The sequence below is a fragment of the Haliotis rufescens genome, unplaced genomic scaffold, assembly GCF_023055435.1.
Source record: "Haliotis rufescens isolate VD_foot unplaced genomic scaffold, xgHalRufe1.0.p SCAF_3, whole genome shotgun sequence".
Taxonomy (NCBI): Eukaryota; Metazoa; Mollusca; class Gastropoda; order Lepetellida; family Haliotidae; genus Haliotis; species Haliotis rufescens.
The window spans coordinates 2,647,593-2,665,180 of record NW_025964001.1 but is presented as its reverse complement, the minus strand read 5'-3'; the positions used below and the strand labels follow the sequence as shown (position 1 = coordinate 2,665,180).

The 17,588-nt window shown below is 38.7% G+C and overlaps 1 protein-coding gene across 1 annotated transcript; it reads right to left on the bottom strand.

Annotated features, from left to right (window-relative positions):
* Positions 1-103: 103 nt before the first annotated feature.
* LOC124131907 (barrier-to-autointegration factor 1-like) lies at positions 104-15,696 on the bottom strand. The gene is made up of 2 exons (XM_048403549.1): positions 15,516-15,696; positions 104-1,023 (listed from the first exon to the last, which is right to left on the bottom strand). The coding sequence occupies exons 1-2, from the start codon at positions 15,663-15,665 to the stop codon at positions 877-879; spliced, it is 297 nt and encodes a 98-aa protein (XP_048259506.1). The 5' UTR covers positions 15,666-15,696; the 3' UTR covers positions 104-876.
* Positions 15,697-17,588: the final 1,892 nt, after the last annotated feature.

Below are 17,588 nucleotides of genomic sequence, written 5' to 3'. Positions count from 1 at the left end.
CGAGAGAGAGAGAGTGAGAGAGAGAGAGAGAGAGAGAGAGAGAGAGAGTTAGAGTTGTTTATTTAAGTCTCACTTTCTTTACAAATATATCATGCAGATTACATTCTGAGAGAGAGAGCTTTATTTCAGTAAAGGGGCCACTGGCCAATTATACAACACATGATATCAGACAATTTCAGCGCCAATGAGAAAGTTATTACGCTTTTTAAAAGCAAGAAATATAATTTTAGCTAAAGCATTAATTGTGCATGGGGTTTTAGATGTACAGAGTGTTACAAATTTATCAAAAGTTACATTTGTGTAAAAATAATAAGGTAGAACCTTACGTCTCAAACTGTCATAGTAAGGACATTGTAAACAAAAATGATATTCAGATTCCACTTCAGGTCTTACACAAAATGGACATAGTCTCTTAGCTCTAGGTAAATTGTACTTCCTTCCATTTTCAATTAGCAAAGTATGACCAGAACATCTAAATTTACTCAAAGCAGTACGAAAGGCACTTACTGGAATACAATCTAGATAATTTTTAAATACATTATATTGCTTAATACAAGAATAAAAAGAAAGTTTTTAGTAAGTTCTTAAACTGCTAGACCATTGTTGGTTATCTATATCAATACATCTTGTTTTAAAGTTATCAATAAAACCAATATGCTTTACTCCTTGACTATTACAAACATGATCAAAACCATATGAATAAAGAAGTTGCTTTACTTTTAGTGCCCAGCAATTTTATTCCGTTTTCTGACAGATTGTATTGATATGAATAAGCATGGCTAAAATGTGAACATTCTCGCTGTGGATATTACGAGAAATTGTTTTTCATGCAATGGACCAGGCCAAGCGCATGAGAAGAAGTAGATCAGCTACAGCTCAGGAAAAGTTCTTATGATATTCATCCAGAGCTTTGAAGCACGTGTTAGCCTCCCGGTCACGGATGTCACTTTTGTCCTTCAAAGTTTCCACGAACGTGTCCTGATTTCCCCCAGCAACAAGATATTCACCATACACCTTCGACGCCTGTAATGAATAAAACAATTGACACATCGTTGTGAGCAATATGTAACAATTAAAACGTGCAATGCAGTGTCCCAAGGTATTCATTTGACTAAATAAACAAGACAAACATGCACTCAGAAATAATCACCACAATGAGTTTCGGATATTTTTTAGAAAATTAGACCTGTCTATACTAAGGAGGTCTACAACGTGTCCAGTTGTTTAACCTGTATGATGAAGACCTGCCTATATGCATAAGGTGAAGACCTGTCTAGATGTATAAGGTGTATGATGAATTTAAGATCTGTCTAGATGTATAAGGTGTATGACGAAGACCTGTCTAGATGTATAAGGTGTATGACGAAGACCTGTCTAGATGTATAAGGTGTATGATGAAGACCTGTCTAGATGTATAAGGTGTATGACGAAGACCTGTTCAGATGTATAAGGTGTATGACGAAGAATGAAAAGATGTATAAGGTGTATGATGAAGACCTGTCTCGATGTATAAGGTGTATGATGAAGACCTGTCTAGATGTATAAGGTGTATGACGAAGACCTGTCTAGAAGTATAAGGTGTATGACGAAGACCTGTCCAGATATATAAGGTGTATGACGAAGACCTGTCCAGATGTATAAGGTTATGATGAATTTAAGACTTGTCTAGATGTATAAGGTGTATGATGAAGACCTGTCTAGATGTATAAGGTGTATGATGAAGACCTGTCCAGATGTATAAGGTGTATGATGAAGACCTGTCTAGATGTATAAGGTGTATGATGAAGACCTGTCCAGATGTATAAGGTGTATGATGAAGACCTGTCTAGATGTATAAGGTGTATGATGAAAACCTGTCCAGATGAATAAGGTGTATGATGAATTTAAGACTTGTCAAGATGTATAAGGTGTATGATGAAGACCTGTCTAGATGTATAAGGTGTATGATGAAGACCTGTCTAGATGTATAAGGTGTATGACGAAGACCTGTCTAGATGTATAAGGTGTATGACGAAGACCTGTCTAGATGTATAAGGTGTATGACGAAGACCTGTCCAGATCTATAAGGTGTATGATGAAGACCTGTCCAGATGTATAAGGTGTATGATAAAGACCTGTCTAGATGTATAAGGTGTATGATGAAGACCTGTCCAGGTGTATAAGGTGTATGATAAAGACCTGTCTAGATGTATAAGGTGTATGACGAAGACCTGTCTAGATGTATAAGGTGTATGATGAAGACCTGTCCAGATGTATAAGGTGTGTGATGAAGACCTGTCTAGATGTATAAGGTGTATGATGAAGACCTGTCTAGATGTATAAGGTGTATGATGAAAACCTGTCTCGATGTATAAGGTGTATGATGAAGACCTGTCTAGATGTATAAGGTGTATGATGAAGACCTGTCTAGATGTATAAGGTGTATGATGAAAACCTGTCTAGATGTATAAGGTGTATGATGAAAACCTGTCTAGATGTATAAGGTGTATGATGAAGACCTGTCTAGATGTATAAGGTGTGTGATGAAGACCTGTCCAGATGTATAAGGTGTATGAAAAAGACCTGTCTAGATGTATAAGGTGTATGACGAAGACCTGTCCAGATGTATAAGGTGTATGATGAAGACCTGTCTAGATGTATAAGGTGTATGATGAAGACCTGTCCAGATGTATAAGGTGTATGATAAAGACCTGTCTAGATGTATAAGGTGTATGACGAAAAGACCTGTCTAGATGTATAAGGTGTATGATGAAGACCTGTCCAGATGTATAAGGTATGTGATGAAGACCTGTCTCGATGTATAAGGTGTATGATGAAGACCTGTCTAGATGTATAAGGTGTATGATGAAGACCTGTCTAGATGTATAAGGTGTATGATGAAAACCTGTCTAGATGTATAAGGTGTATGATGAAAACCTGTCTAGATGTCTAAGGTGTATGATGAAGACCTGTCTCGATGTATAAGGTGTATGATGAAGACCTGTCTAGATGTATAAGGTGTATGATGAAGACCTGTCTAGATGTATAAGGTGTATGATGAAGACCTGTCCAGATGTATAAGGTGTATGACGATTGACGAAGACCTGTCCAGATGTATAAGGTTGATGACGAAGACCTGTCTAGATGTATAAGGTGTATGATGAAGACCTGTCTAGATGTATAAGGTGTGTGATGAAGACCTGTCCAGATGTATAAGGTGTATGAAAAAGACCTGTCTAGATGTATAAGGTGTATGACGAAGACCTGTCCAGATGTATAAGGTGTATGATGAAGACCTGTCTAGATGTATAAGGTGTATGATGAAGACCTGTCCAGATGTATAAGGTGTATGATAAAGACCTGTCTAGATGTATAAGGTGTATGACGAAAAGACCTGTCTAGATGTATAAGGTGTATGATGAAGACCTGTCCAGATGTATAAGGTGTGTGATGAAGACCTGTCTAGATGTATAAGGTGTATGATGAAGACCTGTCTAGATGTATAAGGTGTATGATGAAAACCTGTCTCGATGTATAAGGTGTATGATGAAGACCTGTCTCGATGTATAAGGTGTATGATGAAGACCTGTCTAGATGTATAAGGTGTATGATGAAAACCTGTCTAGATGTATAAGGTGTATGATGAAAACCTGTCTAGATGTATAAGGTGTATGATGAAGACCTGTCTCGATGTATAAGGTGTATGATGAAGACCTGTCTAGATGTATAAGGTGTATGATGAAGACCTGTCTAGATGTATAAGGTGTATGATGAAGACCTGTCCAGATGTATAAGGTGTATGACGATTGACGAAGACCTGTCCAGATGTATAAGGTTGATGACGAAGACCTGTCTAGATGTATAAGGTGTATGATGAAGACCTGTCCAGATGTATAAGGTGTATGAGTGAGTGAGTGAGTTAAAATTTAACGTCGCATCGGCATTATTTCAGCCATATAGTGACGAGACCAAGCTAATATATACACAATTTAGTTATTTATGCAATGTCATATTTAAAAACAATTGATGACAATTAATGGACAGAGCCTTTAATAATGTCAGTTGCTAATAGTATCACACCAAATTTAAAAACAAGCATTTAATTATTCACATACATATTTAAAATTTATTATACAGACCAATTTCTTTCAAGTAATTTATGATGAGATGCCCGTTGACACGGGAAAAGAGATCTTTTAGATTTACACTTTGATAATGTGAATCCCTTGCGATTGCTTGACGGTGAACCTTTCATCGCAAGGGATACACTTAGAAGGTTCGTCCTCATCTGTCTTCAGCAGATATTCGTGTGTAAACCGACTGTGGCCAATACGACACCGTCGTAAAACGACCTCGTCATGTCTTGACTGACAACCCAAGTAGTTATGACCGATTGTTGGTTTCAATTCGTGTAGTTTATTGCTTCCTACTTGGGTGTCCCACCTCTTTTGCATGAGATCCCGAGTATAAGATTTGATGGTTGGTTTGAAATCACTGTACGGAATAAAGAGTGGAGACAACGGTTTTTCAAGAGCTGCTTTAGCTGCAGTATCGGCTTTTGAGTTACCTGTTATGCCTACATGACTTGGTAACCAGCAAAAGACGATGTCACATTGGCCAGTAGAAAGATCATTATAGAGTTCTAAAATGTCAAGGATTATAGGATGATTTGAGGAGATACTTTTAAGTGCCTGAAGGCATGATAATGAATCGGAGAAAATGATGAAATTTTTGGATTGGTTTTGATGTTTGATATAGGTCAAAGCTGTAAAGATAGCTTTGGCCTCAGCAGTAAAAATTGAACTAGTATCTGGTATTCTTGAGGAGACAGTTCTGGATCCAATGACGGTGGCACTTGCAACTTTGCCACCATCCTTGGACCCGTCTGTAAAAATGGACCTGTGAGAATTATATTTGGAGCGTAATTGGTTATATGATTGTTGATATACCAAAGGATTGGTATCCGACTTTTTTAGATTGGTTAGAGTGAGGTCTACTTCTGGCTTCACCATCTGCCAGGGAGGAGAAGACAGAAGACGGTGAGGTGAAATAATATTTAAATCCAATTTAGCTGTAGTGATGTATGTTTGAATTCTGATTCCAAGTGGTGGAACCAGGTTTGAGAGATTTTGAAACAGGTTTTCATATTGAGGGTGGAACACACAATTGTATGCTGGATTAGATTTATTTGAGTGCAATTTAGTGATATATTGCAGTGAAAGTTTAATGCGGCGCAGTTCGAGTGAAGGTTCATCGGCCTCCACATACAAACTGTCCACAGGAGAGGTCCTAAAAGCTCCAAGACAGAGTGTTAGGCCTTGATGGTGTACAGTGTCCAATTTTTCTAAATTGCTTTTGCAAGGTGTATGAAGAAGACCTGTCTAGATGTATAAGGTGTATGATGAAGACCTGTCTAGATGTATAAGGTGTATGATGAAGACCTGTTTAGATGTATAAGGTGTATGACGAAGACCTGTCTCGATGTATAAGGTGTATGACGAAGAGCTGTCTAGATGTATAAGGTGTATGATGAATTTAACACTTGTCTAGATGTATGAGGTGACGATCTGTCTAGATGTATACTCAACAAAAGTTCCTGCGACACAAATATTTTAGTGTATTTTTCAAAAAGTAAAGTTTGGTTTTCAATATTGTAGTACATGTATTGAATCAAGTCACAAAAACGCAACTGCTACAGAAAAGCGTGCATTCCATGCAAAAGTTGACTTTTATGCAAGCCCCATGTATTACACTACCCATGAATGGGTATAAAAACATGCGCGTTAACGGGATTCCACATGCATTATTTACCATGGTGCTGAGAACAACCACTCAGAAAAACAACAAAACTACGCAATTATTCAACATTACAAAATGCCACGACTGTCCGAAAATGAGCGTCTGCGAGCCATTTGTATGCTTGAAGCAGGATCGTGTCAACCTGATGTTGCAAGACAATTTAACGTCCACAGAAACACCATTTGGTGTAAATGGCAACGTTGGCAACAGACAAATGCAGAGACCATCCACGGAGTGGCAGGCCACGCGTAACCAATAATCGACAAGACAACTGGATTCGAACATCACACCTACGAAATCGATCGAGCCAGTAACAGTGACTACAAGAAGCATCCCTGGCCTTCGACGAATATCTTCTCAAGCCATACGTCGTCGCCTCAGATGTGCAGGGATTGTCGCCAGAAGACCCGCCAGACGTTCCATTTTGACTACGCTGGACGGCCATGCAGTGAGGACAAGTTCTATTCACTGACATGTCTTGTTTTCACCTCAGTCACAGCGATATACGGATTCGAGTGTACCGACGTCGAGGTGAACGTTACGTCAATCATTGTGTCATGGAAGAGGATCGGTTCGGGTCGGCAGCGTTATGGTATGGGATGGGATTACAGCAAGACAGTGGACCCTTTTGATAGTGGTAGAGGGAAATCTCAATGGACAGCCTACCGCGGCAAGATCATCGGCCCTGTTGTTTTTGCGTCGTCATGGCCCAGGCATTACCTTTCAGTATGACAACGCCCGGCCTCATATTGCTCGACTTGTTCAAGATTTCCTTCAACAAAACAACGTGAATGTCATCCCCTGGCCGGTTCGCTCCCTGATCTCTCATCAATCGAGCACATGTGGGATGAGATGGATCGGCGCCTTCGACGTCAACGTGTTCCACAGATACTCCAGGAACTTCGAAACATGCTCCAGCAGATAGGGACAGATATCCCACAGGACTTTGTGCGACGCCTGGTCCATTCCATGAGATAAAGATGTGTTGCTTGCATCGCAACCAGAGGTGGACACACACGCTATTGATTTGATAATTTACATTTTGGCACGTTCATGGTTTTTTTTTTATGAAATCACGCATTTTCTGAAGTCAGTATGGCAAATTAAACCATTTGAACACTTACAGGAGTCTTTTATCTGTTGCAAACCGAAATTGTTTCAGATTTGGCAAAAAACATAACTTTGCATTAAATCTTATTCAATGTCACAGGAACTTTTGTTGTTCAGTATATAAGGTGAAGACTTGTCTATATGTATAAAGTGTATGATAAAGACCTGTCTGGATAAATAAGGTGTATGACAAAGTGAGTGAGTGAGTGAGTTTGGTTTTACGCCGCTTTTAGCAATATTCCTGCAATATCACGGCGGGGGACACCAGAAATGGGCTTCACTCATTGTACCCATGTCGGGATTCGAACCCTGGTCTTCAGCGTGACGATCGAACGCTTTAACCACTAGGCTACCCGACCGCCCCGTGTATGACAAAGACCTGTCTAGATGTATAAGGTGTATGACGAAGACGTGTCTAGATGTATAAGGTGTATGATAAAGACCTGTCTGGATAAATAAGGTGTATGACAAAGACCTTTCTAGATGTATAAGGTGTATGACAAAGACGTGTCTAGATGTTTAAGGTGTATGATGAATTTAAGACCTGTCTAGATGTATAAGATGACGACCTGTCTAGATGTATACGGTGTATGATGAATTTAACTATTTTACTAAACTATATTCCAATTGATGATTGGTTTAACTATTTCAAGGATCTGTTTTCAACTTCTACAGAGAACGAGGAAAGATGTTTTGATATCGACGAATCGAATGCATTTGATAACTCTTTTTGTCAGTTAACTTCAGATATTCTTGATTCCCTGTAACAAGAAATGAAATTTCAGAAAGCATTGCAAGCTTAAAACGTAATAAAGCAGCTGGTGAAGATAATTTGATTCCTGAATTTTTTTAATATTCGTCCGAAATTCTCCTCCTTGAAATCCTTTTGAACGTTATGCTTGAAAAGACTTATTTTCCAGAACAGTGGACTTTGGGGATTGTAATTCCTTTGCACAAACAGGGATCAACTAATGTCACCAACAACTATAGGGGTATAACTCTTTTGAGTGTTTTCAGTAAGATTTTTACCAGTAATATACACAAACGTTTAGTATTTTGGACCGATTCCTTTAATAAGATAGATGAAGCACAAGCCGGTTTCAGGCATGGATACTCTACAATTGATAATGTATTTGTATTGCAGAGATTTGTACAGAGATATTTATCACGAAAGGGAGAAAAAATGTATGCTATATTTGTTCATTTTGCTAAAGCGTTTGACTCAGTTAACACAAACATGTTGTGGTCCCTTTGCAAATCTCAAGGTATCAGTACTAAAATTGGTAAATTACTTTGTTGCATATATCACAATGTGAAGGTTTGTGTTCGAAACAATAACACCTTATCTGATTCCTTCTATTGTAATATTGGGGTTAGACAAGGATGTATTCTAAGTCCACTTCTGTTGAACTTTCGATACAAATATCTGAAAATTGTAACGAGGACATCCGACTCCATCCGGAAACTATTCAACTTTTTCTACTCCTTTTTGCTGATGATATCGTTATGTTCTCGAGCACAGTACCTGGACTTCAAAAGTAAATAAATGAACTTGAGTACTATTGTAACAAATAAAAATTGAAGCTCAATATCGATTAGACAAAGGTTATAGTTTTCAAAAATGGAGGGAAATGATCAAAACGAGAAAAATGATTATATAAAGGTGATAAACTTGAGGTTGTAAGAAGTTACAAATATTTGGGGGTACATTTTACAAATCGACTAGCTTGGTCACTGCATTGCAACAAAGCCGGGCTTTAAAAATATTCGATTTTCGAGACTAAACCCAGTCCTATTCTACTCTATAGTGCTGCAGTATGGGGTCTAGAAAATTATGATAAACTAATGTCCAAAAGAAACGATACCACGTGTTTGAAAGGACATTACAAAAAAACTAAACGATACAGACATTTCAAATTGGTATATGACTTGTGAGTAATGTTTTCACAGTATGTATACAAAAATTAATTGTAATAAATCCTTTACAATCATGAGGACAGACATGTAAAGACGCGGGGGGTCCAAAATGAAAATTTCATTTGAACACAGTTGATGAGTCAAATGTGGAAAATGTCACAACACACGTCTCAAAGTCACGTTAGTACCGGGTATGTCCACCGTGAGCGTCAATAGACGCTAGTACACGTCTACGGGCTGATGACGTCAGACGTCTGATGACGTTGGGGGGGATGGGTTGCCATTCATGGAGGAGGCATTGTTCCAATTCCTGGAGGTTAACTGGAGGCACAGGGCAATTCCTGACTTTGCGGCCGAGAATGTCCCAAATGTGTTCCATTGGGTTCATGTTCGGTGAACATGCCGGCCATGGTAAAACGTGAATGTTGGCGTTTGCTAGGAAGTTCGGGGTCAGACTTGCCGTGTGAGGCCTCGCATTATCGTGCTGGAAAATGATACCATTAGGCTTTTGTTGGATGAATGGCACCACAACTGGTTGTAAGATGTTATCACGAAAACACTTCGCATTCAGGTTTCCTCGAATAACGACGAGTCTCGTTTTGACGTCACCGCAGATTCCACCCCAAACCATTAAACCTCCGCCTCCATATGGCCTGACTTGATGGATGCAGTTCGGTGCCAAACGTTCACCTTCTCTTCGGTACACATGCTGCCGGCCGTCGTTCCTGAAGATGCAAAATCTGCCCAAAACATGACACGTGCCCAGTTCCACCGTAGCCACCGTCGAAGTCGCCTGGCCCATATCCGTCTGTTGAGTCGGTGTTGAGGTGTCAGGAACGCTCCGCGGTAGGGGCAACGTGCTCGGATACCATGTGGCCGCAGTCTCCTGTACACGGTTTGTCGACTTATCACGTGTCCCAGTGCCGTCCGTGCCGTTAACGTCGCCGTTACGAAGCGGTTCCGAAGGTGAAGTACCCGGATGTGGCGGTCTTCAATAGGCGTGGTCACCCGTGGTCCCCCGGTTCTTGGCCTGTCTGCTGTCCGACCTGTTTGACGCAACCGCTGCATTAACCTGGTGACGGTTATGCGCGCGCATCCTATCCTTCTGGTGACGTCGCGGTGCGTAGCTCCCTGTTCGAGCATTCCTACGGCTCTCTCTCTCCCCGTCGCTGTCAAACGTGGCATTTCTTTGTGTGCTTTTTGTTGCTGTGATCCGAACGTGTAGGATCAGCAGTTTTATACAGAAGACATGCACGTGCTTTTCGCGTTACGGGACGGAACGTCATTTGGGCAAATTGCACGCTTTTTTCTCAATTGATCAAATGTTCCCGGTTTTATCGACCGAATACGTTTGGTTTGGAACGTAGGATACGCAAAAGTACCTTTTCAGACGAAAATTAACTCTTCATAATAAAATATGTAGAAAAATGTGTGGTATCGTTTCTTTTGGACATTAGTTTACAATAGAGAAGGTACATCTTTTTGCGTGTAAAAGATTCTTAGGAGTTAATTCCAACACTCAAAATGTTACAGTTTACGGGGAATGTGGGAGATACCCAATGTATATAATTAGAAACATAAAAGTAATAAAATATTGGATAAAATTGCTTAAAATGCCAAGTACCAGATTCCCAAAGAAATGCTATAACATGATGATTCTTTACGATAGCAGAGGTAAAAATAACTGGGCCTCGGGTGTCAAACAGATACTGATATAGATGTATCAGGTGAAGACCTACCTAGATGTATCAGGTGAAGACCTACCTAGGTGTATAAGGTGAAGACCTGTCTAGATGTATCAGGTGAAGACCTGTCTATATGTATAAGGTGTATGATGAAGACCTGCCTCCTTAGTAGGAAATTTGAGAGTGCATAGTATTTTGCCCTTTACGCCAAATGGAACCTTTTGGGGCAGAATGTCCAGGACGGTTATTCTCTTGCATTGATAATGTATATATATTATATCAACATCTATGTCTGACCGCTGTTTCATGTAATGTTGGTATGTGACACCCTGAAAACCAGTCTGACCTAGTTTCGAGACATCTGCAAGATAGTGCTATCAAAAATGACGTAAAAGGAGGCAGATTTTACATCTTGTATCGTTTGTTTTGCTAATACATATCTCGTCCTTTACACTTGGCATTAAGCTCCTATAGCCCAGTGTCCCAAACACTATATAGAGGCTTTCATAGTTTCATTGACAATTTGAGGAATAGGTATATGCAATGGAAAACACATGTAGTGCTGTGTGGAGACATATTAGATTACTAAAATAGTTTACCTACTTTTTCTGTCACCATACACATATAAGTAACCAGGACCAAATGTGTTTGTTTGTTGGTTTGTTTGTTGTTTAACGCCACACTCAGCAATATTCCAGCTATATAACGGCGGTCTGTAAATAATCGGGTCTGGACCAGACAGTCCAGTGATTGACATCGATCCACGCAACTGGGATATTGTGTATCAACCAAGTCAGTGAGCCTGACCACCCGATCCCGTTAGTCGCCTCTTTCGACAAGCATTTACAAGATGATTGTACCAATGGTGATGTCACTAAAGATATTACAGAGGATATTCTCAATATGCCTATAACAAAACACGTAATATCAAATAGCATCCACCATTTAAAATGCAACAAATCTCCGGGAATAGATGACACCATTTCTGAATTATTTATACATGCGACTGATTCACTTGTCCCATACCTAGAATTGTTATTTAATGTGATGTCTGAAGAGGGATACTTCCTGGAAACATGGTCTATTCATAAAGCAGGGGCTTCTTAAGATGTGTATCGCTAGTAAAATATACTCTTCAAAAAACGAAACTTGACACTGACTTTCAAAATGTAATACAATGCGATTGTTTCAAAATAGGACACAGAAACCATAATTGAAACACTGTTTGGAGATCAATGTACACAATGTTCAAAACATTAATCGTGTCACCTAGACAGACACGCATACACGATACAGTTAATGTCACAGGGGGAAAAATCACCATGGAAACATAAAAAATAAAATTTTCTAAAATTTCTAAATAGCAAAAGGCACCTGTTCAGCATGTACCTGACAAACCTGCAAAGTTTCATGAAAAAATATTGAATGGTTTATGAGTTATGCTCCGGAAACGAACCCTACCATAACAGAATCTATGTCAATCTTGTTGCCATGGAAACGTAAAAAATTAAAATTTCTAAATAGCGAAAGGCACCAGTTCAGCATGTACCTGACAGACCTGCAAAGTTTCATGAAAAGATATTGAACGGTTTATGAGTTATGCTCCGGAAACAAACCCTTCCCTCACAGAACATAAGTCCATCTTGCTGCCATGGAAACGTAAAAAATAAAATATTCTAAAATTTCTAAATAGCAAAAGGCACCAGTTCAGCATGTACCTGACAGACCTGCAAAGTTTCATGAAAAGATATTGAACGGTTTCGGAGTTATGCTCCGGAAACGAACGTGACGGACGGACATACGGTCGGACGGAGCCCGTTTCAATATCCCCCGCCCAACCAAGTATTAATACACAGGTATCATTAGCCTCATGATAAACTGACTATTTATCTACCTTTTGTTGATAATACTTACTGTTCCCTCATTGTCTGAGAAAAAAACCATATCCTTTCAGCAGACTACAAATGACCCCATATAAATATTTAATGCCCCATGTTTCCGAGCCCTACAACAAAATTGGTAGAATGTTACCATCAAATATCGAATTTGCTGTGGAGAATGAGATATATTTGTTATCCTTGAATAATTTATAAACAGGAAAGATTGCCTTAGATGCCAGTAGCGCTAAGGTCTTACAGCCTTGGACCAATTTAATCTTGAGGACATTAATAGTCCCAAATACGTATAATAACTTGCAATTTTTAAATGTTTATCACCATATATCCAATTGTTCATGCTTCGATACAATTCCACCATTTCTAAAAACAATAACAATGCTTTTCTCAAGCTTTACTTCTAAACCCCACTTAATACAAAGGACTGCAATACAAAAGCTGTTTCTGCAAGCCTACCACATAGTAGGACACCAGAGCAACATCATCCGCGAACAGCAATAACATAATATCTATAATATATTGTGTCACAAACACACCATGATGACATTCTTTGTAAATTTCAGAAACAAGTTCGTTTATGAAAAAGATGAATAAGACTGGGCTTAAGATGCAACCTTGACGAACACCACTGGAAGTAGTAAAACAAGGAGTTGTACCCGAGTCAGTTTTAATACATGCTTTGACTGAGGAATACATATTCTTAAGAACTATGGACAGTTTAGTCCTTTAGTGATCAATAGGAACAGCAGTTTTTTTTCTATCAACGTAATCAAAAGCTTTGCGGAAATCAACAAAGGCGCAATAAAGTGACAAGGAACGACTTGCTAGTAGTATGTATTCTAATTTACAGCAATAAATTACCAATGTAACAAATACGGGACTGATATTACAACTCTCTATCAGACATGAACATTATACATAATGACTAGGTGTGTCACAATAAATCGAAATATCGATATACTGCTGTTGGTAAGCACTTAAAGTCAATTTATCGATTGTTAGATCAGTTGTATCGATCAATAGTATCGATTTCAGTTGGAATATCGATAGTTTCGATTGTATTTACCATAGTTTTACAGTTCCAATAAAATAGATGCAATGCTGTTCAAATTTGTTTTTCTTTTGATCATGAGTGGTAGTAATTTACACAAGGTAATGTGGAAGTTTCTTTTTCGTAAATTATTAGGGTAAAGAAATAACAAATCAGTCATATCTCAAACTTATTTTTTTATTTGTTGTTATGGTGATCGCATTAAAAGGAAACTTCAGTTCAAGGTTTAATTCAACTCTAAAATCCATCTAAAATGATACACTGAAACTCTATCGATATTTATCGCAGTAGTTGCTTGCAATATCAATAGTTATCACAATAGTTTCTTTCAATATCAATAGTTATCGCAATAGTGATTTCCAAACCAATAGTCAACCCCTAATAATGACCCTCTGCTTAACGAACCAATCACAACGGAATACGTTATTAAAGCTGTTAGGAATTTGAAGAACAACAAAGCCAGTAGAAAAGAGAATATCATTAATGAATATATGAAAGTGCCTAAATACCATACCAAACAACACGACATAATTACTGCCCAATACTTCCTTCGTTGTATGGATTTACATCACGGTGAAAACTTATCCCCCGTTTTATATGCACTGTACTTTAACGACCTCGAGCAATATCTACAGAATCATGATTGTACAGGTCTGCAGTTCAACGACGAATCTCTTCAACAATTTACTGATACCTCTTCACGACCTTCCGTACATTTATATGCCGACGACATCGTATTATTAGCCAACAGCAAAAAGGATCTACAAGCCTCATTAACTGTTTTCGGAAAAAATTGTGTCAAGATAAATATGGAAAAAACTTTAAGTTCTCATATTTGGTGGAACAAAGCCAAACTGTCAGGATGTACTATTAATTAATAATATCCCAGTGGAAAATGTTCATACATATACACATATCTAGTTGTTATCTAGGTTTGTGTGGTTATGTGTACGTTTGTGTGTGCATGTGGCGTAGAAGATCATGTGGGTTGTTTCTGGATCACTGCCCTTATATTGTTTTGTATTGTCTGCATTTTAATTATGTTTATACCAAACTGTTTAAATTGATTTTAATTGTCTCTCATAACCCCCAGGTGGTTTATGTATAGTGTATCTACTTAGGCAGATTTTTTTTTTTTTTATTAATTAATCTGCCGACCGTAAAATCAAGAAAGTCGGGTTTTAGGGGGTCAGTTTATTTAACTGAATCTGAAAACTCTATTTAGCAATAAACTATATCACACATTGTTTTTATGCCCGTCCCGATAAAATATCCCTCCACGGCCCACATAACGCGTACATTCTTTGCGAGAGGCTGTGGTCCTATGTTAGACGAACGCTTAGTCTGTGAACTTTGCCAAAATCTAGACTTGCTTCATTTGGGGCTTTTGCATTACAGAAAGGGCTTGGCGGAAGGGAAAATAATATGGTTCAGGGACTGCGAGATAGACTAGTAGCTATGTACCAGTTTTATTCATAACCTGAGCAGTGAGTGGGTTGTTTCTAAATATGTACAGGCTTCGAGAAGGAGGCACGAGTGGGACGAAAAGCCTAGATGGAGATATAAGGGATGCAACATTTTGAAGAAAAATAAAAGATTTTTCGAATTTCATTCGCAGTTAAAACAGCGACAAACAGGAAATAACAAATCTGGTAAATGAAAATGTGAAATTTGCGATAAAACATCACTAGACATGATTATTTACTATTTAAATTGTATTTCCTGTTGTGCTAGGCATTGATTGCGGAGATTAGGATTACCGTGTGTATTTTCTCGTAAACTAAGCAGCAAACAGCAATCATTTTTTCCGCTTAGAACATGTTAAGAAATACCTCTATAATAGAACTAAAATAATTTTGATGCAGTAATAATAATAATCATAATCATAATAATAATAATAATATTTTTTTATTACGACCACCGACAAACATCCGTAAAACAACTGATATAAAAAGACATCACTGCATGTTTAATCTGTTCAGTACCACGAAGAATGTAATCTGCATGATATATTTGTAAAGAAAGTCAGACTTAAATAAATAACTTCCTTCTCTCTCTCTCTCTCTTCTGCAACCTTACCGAATCTATTCCTGCATCCGCAAGCTTTCCTCCGCTTTTATCACCGATTCCAGGCAAGTCTGTCACTGCTTTGTCACCCATCGGCTCTGCCAAAAAGTCTCTTGCTTTTTGTGTTGTGCTCGGGGTGCTTGGGTTTGTTTGGCTTGACATGATGACTGATCTGAAGAGCAAGTATCAGTATTACTAGAGTGAATGTGTGAGTGAGAAGTATGATATTTTCCCGACAAAATCTAAGATCTACTGATTAGTTCTGATATATATGTCATGGACTCTCTGCTACCCTGGGCTGAAGAAGATGTGTGTGTGTTTGGGGGGGGGGGGGGGGGGGGGGGGGAGGAGAGGGGGGGGAGAGAAGTGAGGGTTATTGAGACAGTTGTATCGTGTGTATTTATGTCATCATACATGTCATATGTGCCCAGCATCTTCATAACAAAAGACGTTAAAAGCAGGTACTTGTTACCCTCGGAAATAAGGTTTGAAACAAGGCCTGCGGAGTTGCTACACTGTGTGTGGGTAGAGTCTCCATGTTAAACGGTGGCATAGTATCTCAGTGGCCTATCACGTTGAACAGTCATTAGTCTGGTGTAGTTAACGCATGTAACCGGAGTATGAACCTTCATAGATTAAACGCCAAAACAATCTTAAATGAACACATCTAAACCGTGAATACTCTTTGTTAATGCTGTTCATGAAAAGATATACTAGTACTTCATCGTGAGTTTTAAAGTGCGGTTTCAAGCAAGGAAACGACAAAATCAAAAGTGCAGTTCTTAACTGATTATTTCTTGGAAATTCAGTGTTGAAAATATTTTAAACCAAAAACAGCCTTCGTCTTGTCAATTTTTCTCAACTAATTTTAAATCTTATTTAAAAAGTTATAATAAAACAGTATATACAATTGTGGTAAGACGCTACCCCACTACCCCAACTGGTCAGCTCGGAGTCAGTATACTGTGTCTGAGTGGGGTATTCACACACGTACATGCACGTCGCTATGTAAGTGCAATAATCCTGGACGCAACGTTAAGCCCAATTTCACCTCCCCTCCTGCATTGATTGTATAACATGTTAGGCACATCCTCAATGGTCACTACTTATATGGGGGTAGCAGAATACCTCTGGACCATGGTAGCAAAGTGTCTTCGAACAATATTTAACTATACTGCATCGATGTGGCAGTCACATTTAGATTAGATTATATGTTTCATAGGGTGTTATTTGTGTCCCTGTGAATCGTTCTGTGCTGCGGTACCCAATTATATAGGATGGCCACGCGCCCAGTGTACTGACTGCAGATTTGTCATGCTAGCTCAGGCTCTGTCACTATATCAAACTCTGGGGAGATATTACAGACTATTGTCACTGTGGCATATGTGGTATTAATAATTCTGTCATTATCATTTAAAGTGAGTTTAAATACTATTCTACCATGACACTGAAGAATGCTTTATTCTGATTTGTTAAAAAGATGTTTCCTTTTTGCCACGAAAGCCCCTTTTAAATATATTTTCACACACAAAAACGTGCGTATGAATACATTAATAGCCTACATATGGATTCATAAAATATAGCTGCCAATCGAAGACCCATAGGATCTGTAAAACATATATCCTAACATTGATTCATGACAACATGCTGTTTACAAGTCTAATTACGTACGTTTGAATACATTTATAGCCTACATATCGATTCATAAAATATAGCTGCCAATCGATCACCCATAGGATCTGTAAAACATATATCGATATTTCCTCTAGTACGAGTCAACAGGCTCTTGCGAAATTAATAAACGGCAATCCTGACACAGCTCACTATATCACGCAAAGCCTCGTATACCCGTCCATATTCTCAAATGCAGACACATCCACCTCACAATATCACGCCAAGCCTCGTGTACCCGTACACATTCTCAAATGCAGACACATCCACATCACGATATCACGCCAAGCCTCGTGTATCCTTTAACAAACTCATATGCAGACACATCCACCTCACTATATCACGCAAAGCCTCGTGTACCCGTACACATTCTCAAATGCAGACATATCCACCTCACAATATCACGCCAAGCCT

Excerpts from the sequence above, each read along its gene's own strand:
- LOC124131907 (XM_048403549.1), bottom strand. The coding sequence starts at position 15,665 with ATGTCAAGCCAAACAAACCCAAGCACCCCGAGCACAACACAAAAAGCA. Across the intron at positions 1,024-15,515 it reads CGGATGCAGGAATAGATTCG|GCGTCGAAGGTGTATGGTGA; the intron begins GTAAGGTTGCAG and ends TATTCATTACAG.